The following is an 8608-nucleotide window of genomic DNA, read 5'->3' on the forward strand; positions in this document are numbered from 1 at the left end:
AAATAAAGTCCACAAAAAGTAAAATAAAATAGAAGAATACTTCTTCAGTACTGACAAACAAATCTGTTCTATTTAAAAGTCATAACATTTTTTGATTATCTTGTTAAGGTAGATATGAAAAATACAGGAGACATATTTCATAAACAGTAATTTATTGAAGCAAACAATTTCATTTTCTTAATAAAATGTGCTAATGACCTGGAAAAAAAAGTCATCAAATAAATAGGTTTTTTGCATTTATTTTTACTGTGTTGACTTTGCAAAGTTAGTGTTTGCATAGATTTCACAGGTTCCTATTATTACTGTCTAAACAGGCTATTCCTCTGAAGTCCTTCAGTATTATTTGGAATGCTTTGGTTCATACTAAATACAGTAGAGATAGAACAATACAAATATAACAGTAATTGCATTTTATGACACTGGAATAACTGGTCTTCAAGTCAAACCCAAAATTTGTTTACAAGCAAAGATAAATAAACAAGTCATACCTTTCTCATTCTGAACAAAGCAAGAGTCTTTTCAGAGCTCTACCAAGTTTTCCACGATGCCTTTTCTTGCTTTTATTTGTCAACATTTTAGCTAGAAAAATTCTGAAAGATATCTGCACCCGCAAGCCAGTTCCGGAAACAGGATAGCCCTTTGTCCCTGATCTGTTTTCTTCCCTTGTCAGTAATGACTTCTCCAGTTTGTTTCACAATCACCAGCTTAGGAATTGCTGTTATGTTGTATTTCTTCTTCAGATCACTGAAAGGAAAAAATTTAAAAATAAAACACACCATTAGGAACAATTTAAGAAAGCTCCTAGTCTCTTATGAAGGCTACTCTGGCCAGGACACATGGGAGAGCAGAAGTGATAAGTGCCTGGGCTTCCTCAGAGTTTGAGGCAGAGCATTGGGTAGTGTAGGGAGATGAACAAGGCTGCAGTTGGGAGCCTACATAGTGAAACACAGCTCTGGGAGTTCAGAGAGTTGCAGCATCCTTCCTGTAACTGCTCTTCACTGCTGCCTGCAGTGTCCACAGGAAAAGGAATCCATAGATTCCTTTACTAGCTCTGATGAGATGTCTTCTGGGCTCTTTTCACAGGACAGGAGAAGAATCTCACTTAGATTAGCATTTGACATTCATTCCCCTAAAAATACGCTCAAGCGTCCCATAGTGCTACTTCCTGCAATCACCATTAAAGCATGATGCATAATCTTTTTGTGTAAATGGAAGAGACTGAAGATATTCCTTAAACTCTCTCAATGAAACAGAACTTCTACATGCAGAAAAGTGAGTAATCAAAATATTTGGAATAATAGCCACCCACCTATGTTGCCAAAGAATAAAATTTCAACTCCTCCTCTGCACCTTTAGAAGAACCAGAGGATAGACACAAAACAAGCAATAACAGAATATCCAGATTCCAAAATATTAACAACATCTCTCTCAAAACATATTTTAAATACTAAGTGGAAATATCCTGCCTGAGCGCCATCACCACAAGCAAGAGCATTTGCTGTATGAAGTTCAAATGCCAAAGAAATTTGAGGAGAAAAAGAATGTAGATGTTGTTAAAAATACATGACACTAATATATAGACATTCTCAGTGATTTCCTGGGGGGAAAAAGAAGGAGTCAAAAATATAGAAAATAAGACTTAAGTGACATACTGACCCAGACAAGGCATTCCTGAAATGTACCTTCCTTCTGTATTTTTCCTTAAGACAATAAAAATAAACAGGTGGAGGACACTGCTCTGCCGTTACATTGGCTGAGCAGTAATGCAGGAAAACTATGGAAGCAGCTATAATAAGGTATGGAAACAGGTTTGCTTTCTCAGTGAATTGTGAAATACAAGCAATCAACCAACAATCCCCATAGACCTTTCTGAAATCTTCTAAAACAGGAGAAAACAAAACATTCCAAAGCAAGTTCAGTAGAAGCCATGTAAAACTACTATCACCTCATACCACCTGAATGACAAACAAGATGGGTGGAAGACTTTTTTTATTGGTTCAGTGCACAATAAACACAATTGTAGCAATCAGAGACAAAACACTAGGAGACTGAAGGTAATTTTCTATGGAGACAGGAATCTTACACTTTGCTTTCCTAAGGGGATGCATACATCCAGCCCAACACAGCACTTTGTTCAAACAGCCTTAGGGCTGAAGGTTGTTTGTATCAAACCAGACTGAATCATGCACAAATTTGTGTGCGAATTGCAAGATGGGGGGACCTGAAGAAGGCTCAGAAAGAGTTCTGCAGACAACACTTCTTAATCACTGTGTACATGTGACAGGTGATTACAAAAATGACTTCTTAAAACTTATTAAGATCATTTTCTCCGATAGGGATGTAAAATCCCATGGCTCACCTGTACGAACGACACACACATGCCATGGGACTAACTCCGACAACAACTCATTATATCATTAATCCATAAACAGAAATATCATGTCCTTCAAAGGCAAATTCAACTCTCCTACAGTAAAATACAGTGATTTAAATAATGACATTGTTAGTTGCTTGGCTACTCCCACTTAAGAGTAAAGGTGTATACTGTGTCTTACTGACTAGAAAAATCTAACATGCAAACAGAGAAAGCAGAAGGGGAAGCTATAAAAAATAAGATAGCTATAGAAGCCTGAGTAACCTTTGTACAAACACAGGGAATCTTTTAGCCAAATCCTTTGAGGTATCAGACCTTGACCATCAAGGCTTGAAGACAAAAGGTCAACCTACATTTGCACGTGAAATACCAAAAATATGACATTAAGATTGAGGGAAACTGGAAGTCATAGCTATTGCTAGATCTTTTGATTCTTATGAGAAGGCTGGATGAAAGTTTCTGAGAGCACAGATTTTATATTTGTAGATAATACTGACAATAGCTGGGAGCTAGTTTTCTTCACAGCAGCTCGCATGGTGGGTACCAAAACAGCACTGATAACACACCAGTGTTTCGGCTATTTCTGAGCAGTGCTTACACAGTACCAGTGCCTTTTCTGTTTCTCATGCTACCACACCAGTGAGTGGGCTGGTGGTTCACAAGAATCTGTGAGGAGACACAGCTGGGACAGCTGATCTCAAATGATCAAAGGATGTTCCATACCATAAAACACTGTAAAAGCTGAAGAAAGAAGGGGGAAGGGACGAGCATTCAGAGCCAGGACATTTTCCTATTTTCCTTCCCATGGAACCATTACATGATGAAGCCCCGCTGTGGTGGAAACTGTTAAACATCTGTCAGTGAATGGCAAGTAGTGAATGAATTCCATATCTTGCTTTGCCTGTGTATCTTCACCTTTGCTTTATGTATTAAACTGTCTTTATTTCAACCCCTAAGTGTTCTCATTTTCACTGTTCACATTCTCTACCCCATTCCATGGGGGCAGGGAGTGACCCAGCAGCTGTCTTGGGCCTGACTGCCTACCCAGGCTGACTCGCAAGACAAGTGAGTATTTTTGTGTAAGGGTTTAAGTTCTATAGGCAAGAGGGTTCTTGAGATGTAGACAACACAGGGCAGATTTAATATAATCATGGGAACACAGATGGTAAATTTTATACACATGTGTAATGGGGTATCTGACAACATTTGAATTATAACAGCTTTCACTTGGAAATGCTGTCACTTGAAAGTGATGGACATCTTGCTCATCTGCTTCTAGCAGTATGACCTGTACTACACAGCTGTAAGTGTTTTCTTTTAGCTGTGAAATTTCGGCATTGTTAAATCTTAGTCGCGTAAGCATGCACGTCAGATGGCTGGGATTCAATTTTAAAGTGTCTGCTGAGATTTTGCAATAGCAGTCTAAAAAGTGTAAGAACTAAGCAATCGCTCTTAACCGCTCAGACGCTTAACATTCTTCTGCCTTTGTTTTTTAACACCTCATCCTCCCCAATGTTTCTGCCCGAGCCAACCCACCCTCATACATAAAGCTTCTTTTTATTTTCCTTTTTCAGGCATTGTCTGTGATTCTAATTTTTACTGAGCTGTACAGACCACGGACTCAGTAAACACCTGCCTACCTGGAAGCCTGCAAGATCTACTGCGCACAGCAGGCACCCTCACAAAGAATGGTGCCTTCCACCACAGGGTTCAGTACAAACACAGCAGTATGTCTTTGTGTACCATTATTAAAACATCAGTCCTATTTACCAGCACTTGCTGTTGACATGTTCTGTCCTACACCTGCTTTTCCTCTCTATTACCCTCTTTCTCTTCCAAGTGCTCACTTCCTACCAGACTTTCTTTACACCCCACTTCAAGAACCAAAATCCTGTCAGGCAACAAATAAATTTATATTACCCTGCAGACAGCAAAAGAATCAGGAGCAATATTTCCTATTAGTCATGCCACAGACCACATGAAGTAGTCCCACCGCTGGGACTGACAGCATAGAAGAGTCTGGAGATCCTGCTTTGAATTCAGTATTTTGCTTCTCTGAAGGTAGGCATAACAGTGCAGTGTTACACTTCATACACTACAAGTAGGAATGCTGGCTATTTCTTAAGACAAAATTCATCACCAAGAAGATCCATGCTTCCGTTGTTGAAAAGCATTTTAGATGGCATACTTAAAATTGCCTCTGCTGTGTCTAGAAGAGACATCAATCTACGCTGCAATTATGTATCTTAAACACTGAAGCCACCAGCTAGGATATTTTAACCTCACTGGACATACAGAAATGCTTTCTTGAGACATCCAAAACACCAATAACCAATTCAATTAATTGCAGTGGAACTTTAAAAATATTAATACGTTAATAAATATTAATAACAAAATTATTATTTTTTAAATCCAATTTTAAAAATTATATTAATTAGAACTAGTATCTAGCCAGAATTATAGTTTGATTTAGTGAATACACATCCATCTGCTCTAAGTCTACAATGATTCACCAGTACCCCTGACCCCAAACTACCAGTTAATCCAACCTAGGCACCTTGAACAGCTCCACACAGCCCTTTATTGTTACACGCAACAAACACAACTTCAAAAACATTGCCTTTTCATATCCCTCTGCACTTTGTTCTTCAGTAAGCCACTGTGATCTCACAGTCATCTGGCAGGACAAGCCATGCTTCTCTACAGTACTCTGAAAGACATTACAGGATGCCACAGAAAAGCCAATTAAACTATCTCTTTGCCTCCACTCTGCATGACTTGAGCAAGAGCAGTCAGAAATAGACCTCTAATCCACAGAGGATGAAGCTGTAAGCGCATTTCTGTGGGCCATGCTGAACAGCTGGCTGGGTACAGGGACTTCAAGTGCTACATTTCCATCAGGAAACTTGCCTGCATTCTATTATGATTAGTAGATATCAAATACAATTACTGCCTGGGAAGATTGTGGAGAACTACAGAAAGCAATATTTAAGCCAGTGGAAACTGTCATTAAAAAGGCCTAACATCAATTGCCAGCTGACATCCAGGAATGAGCCAAGAAAGGACGAAATTGTTCCTGGCTTCAAGTCATTTGCTCTTGAGGTTGTCAAAGTGCACTGAAAAAACAAGATTAGCAAAGGTGCTTCCTGTTCAGTGAGCTGCTGGGGTGTTACACACTAGGGTGTTAGTAGAACACTGGGATGGATCTAGAGTTAAAAGGAAAGCTAGAAATTACTAGAAGCACTAGAATAGAGTTCTTTATTAGAAAAATTAATTTAGCTGCAAGTTTTTTTACCCAATCTACATTTAAAATTTGCATTACCTCCTTGACTTTGATAGAAAAAAAATTTTCCACAATCTACTTATTTAAAGAGGGGGGGAAAAAATCCCTTTACCAGTATTTACGTGTATTTCAAGTCTCCAGTTACAGTACAGGAATGTCAGTAACCCTGAATATCTTACTTGTGCTCCTGTAATCCCAGTCTATTCTTATAGGAGATAAATCAGATTCCTGTAAGTCTACCAAATGAGTCTGCACCCTTGACCTAGGTCATCAAAACACTTCTTGGTATTATCCTTCACCCCGTTACTTACACACAGTCAGGTCCTTTCCTTTTGCTGTTTTCATGAGTAAGCTGCCTACAGGAATGTCTCTTTGGAAACTGAGCAGCACAGGAATTTTACACCCCAGCTACCAGGTGTGCAATATGCCACCGCTAAACTCCAGCTGATGTTGTGTCTGTCTGAAATTCTTCACAGTTTGCTCTGCTCTGCTTCAAGTAGTTCAGTTACAAGTCTTGCCTTTTTCCCAGAGCACTAACCTAGACAATGCAGAACAACCTTCGTAACAAATACCGCCGTGCTGAAAAGCAATCACTTGATCCTCTTCTAATTTTACCTCACTATTCATGTCATCTCGTCAACACTTGGCGTCTTAACTAACTCTTCTTCAAAGATCTTTTAGTTTCCAAATGAAGTGCGCAAAACCGCGTTCTTTTACATACGGGACGGGCTAAAGCCAAGTGAGCAAGCTGTCACAGCGTGCGGCAGCCTGCAGCAGCCGCGGCTCGGGGCGGGGCACGGCCGGGAGAGGCTGCAGCCTGGGCTCCAGGGACTTCAGCGGGAAGGCAGGCGCGGGCTAAGGGGCAGAGGTGGAGGTCCCGGGGAGCCTTTATATCAGGGACTTCCTTGTTACCGCACACGGCTGTTCAGGTGCGCCCCCGCCCGCCCTCTTCGGGGGCAGGGGTGCCGGCCGTGCGCTCCCCGAGGGGCCGGACCGCCCGGGCGGCGATGGCCGTCGGTACTCACTGCTTGTAGGGGTCGTGGAAGGGCAGGGCCAGCCAGTCTCCGTGCATGGCGTGCATGTAGCCCACCATCTCCTCGGCGCTGTGGTCGGAGGAGATGAAGACGACCTCGAAGGGGGCTGGGGGGTCGGTCTCCTCCAACAGCTCCGTGTAGAAGTCGCAGAGGACGGGGGTGAAGTCGCGGCACGGCGAGCACCAGCCGGCAGAGAAGTACAAGCCCACGACCTTGTTCTGCAGGGCCTCCTCGGGGTCCACGCTGCGGCCATCCTTGCTGACCAGGAGCCGCCCGCTGAACACATCCACCATGCTGGCACCGCCGGACCCGCGACGGGCACGGCGGGGGCTGCGAGCCCGAGCGCTCCCCAGGCGCGGCCCCGCACTCCGCACCCACCCTCCTTGCCCCTGCTGCCAGCTCGGCCGGGGCAGCGGCTCAGCGACACACCGCGACACCGCCACCCGCCCATGGCCCCGCCGCCGCTGCCTTTATAGCCCCGCCACCGCCCGGGCCCGCCCAGCCCCGGGGCAGCCGAGGAGACGCGGCCCCTTCTCCCTGCTCCTCGGAGCGCCGAGTCGGCTTTCTGTCGAAGCAAGACTTGCTGAAGATGTCGAACTTCCAATAAATGTAAACAGTAATCGCGTGCGCCGGGCCCCTTCAGCTTGCCAAGGAGCTCACCGTCTCTCCCCTGAAGGTCTCATCACAAGTCTTGGTCAGTTTTGGCAATAAACTTTTTATTATCAGATGTCCAGCACTTTTTATTTTTAGCATGGAGAATTATCTGAATTGTGGATAGAAGGGGCTGTCTATTCTCTGTCCAAGTAGATAAGAGGAATTCTCATTTTATTCCAGTGCACTTATAATGTGTTTGGGTTGAATAATGCTTTTTTCCTCCAGCTGATATTGAGTTAGGAATTAATAAAAATTATATTACAAACATATCTTTTTTCTGCCTAAAGCAACCTGCAAAAACGGATATGAAAGATGATTTGGCAGCAGGGGTATTAAATTACAGTTTAATTAAAGGGTCACGATAGGGTGATAATCAAACCTGATACATTGTCTCCTTTTCCTGACTTGCACAATACCCAATTAAAAAGAGAATTTATCTTAAAAAAATTATCAGTATCCCCCAAAATAAATTCTAGTGTTTATAATGGCTACTTCAAGTGTCTAATGAAGCTAGCTTAAAAATATTTCACATTAAAACTGTGTGCACAAATGCATTCTAGGTTTTTACTCTTCAGTTGTTCTCCTGTTTTAATCTGCAGCCTCTCCAAAAATCTGTCAGTTTTACTTATGGAAAAGATAAAATTGTGATGAGTATATATTATATTTTAAATACTGAACACTAGAATGGAATGGATATTGGTCATGACGAGTGCTTGGTTGGGTAAATTGCAACCAAGTTCATAGTGAAATTAAAGTCCAATTTCTACATCTGATCATCTTCTGACCATATAGTATGAACAGTAAGAACAGTGATACTTGAAGTCAAGAATTCCAATTTGAATTTGTATAGGAATGGACCAAGCACAAGTATTCTCCGACACGTGTATTTTCTTTTGAGGTCTTTTTGAAACATGCTTTTTTTCCATTGACTTGACACAAAATTTTTGTTAATTTACGTTCTGTCGTGAGTGGAAAAAAACAAGGTATCATTTTAAATATTTGAACGTGTGAGAGAATGCCCAAAGATGAACCTCAGAAGTAACACAGCAATCTTATGGGTGTTTTAGTAGGCTCATCAGAACTAGTTGCAGGGTCACTTTGGATTGGGAGATGCATCCCTGCCATTTCTCTTACCCTTTTTGCCTTTTATTATTAAGATATACTGCTAATTAAAATACCATTTGCTTCTTGTGCAAAAGTTCACACATTTAAAAGAAAATAGTTCAGTCATCATTATTTTTGAAGAGATTCTTTTACATTAAT

The 8608-nt window shown here is 41.7% G+C and overlaps 1 protein-coding gene across 1 annotated transcript; it reads right to left on the reverse strand.

Moving 5' to 3' along the window:
* Positions 1-223: 223 nt before the first annotated feature.
* Positions 224-7140, reverse strand: NXNL2 (nucleoredoxin like 2). Its single transcript, XM_042033665.1, has 2 exons — positions 6683-7140; positions 224-744 (listed from the first exon to the last, which is right to left on the reverse strand). Exons 1-2 carry the CDS (start codon positions 6982-6984, stop codon positions 576-578), a joined length of 471 nt encoding a protein of 156 aa, XP_041889599.1. The 5' UTR covers positions 6985-7140; the 3' UTR covers positions 224-575.
* Positions 7141-8608: the final 1468 nt, after the last annotated feature.

The sequence above is a fragment of the Corvus kubaryi genome, unplaced genomic scaffold (assembly GCF_017639235.1).
Source record: "Corvus kubaryi isolate FWS band 111438036 unplaced genomic scaffold, C.kubaryi_AGA036_p1.0 37357, whole genome shotgun sequence".
NCBI classification, from domain to species: Eukaryota; Metazoa; Chordata; class Aves; order Passeriformes; family Corvidae; genus Corvus; species Corvus kubaryi.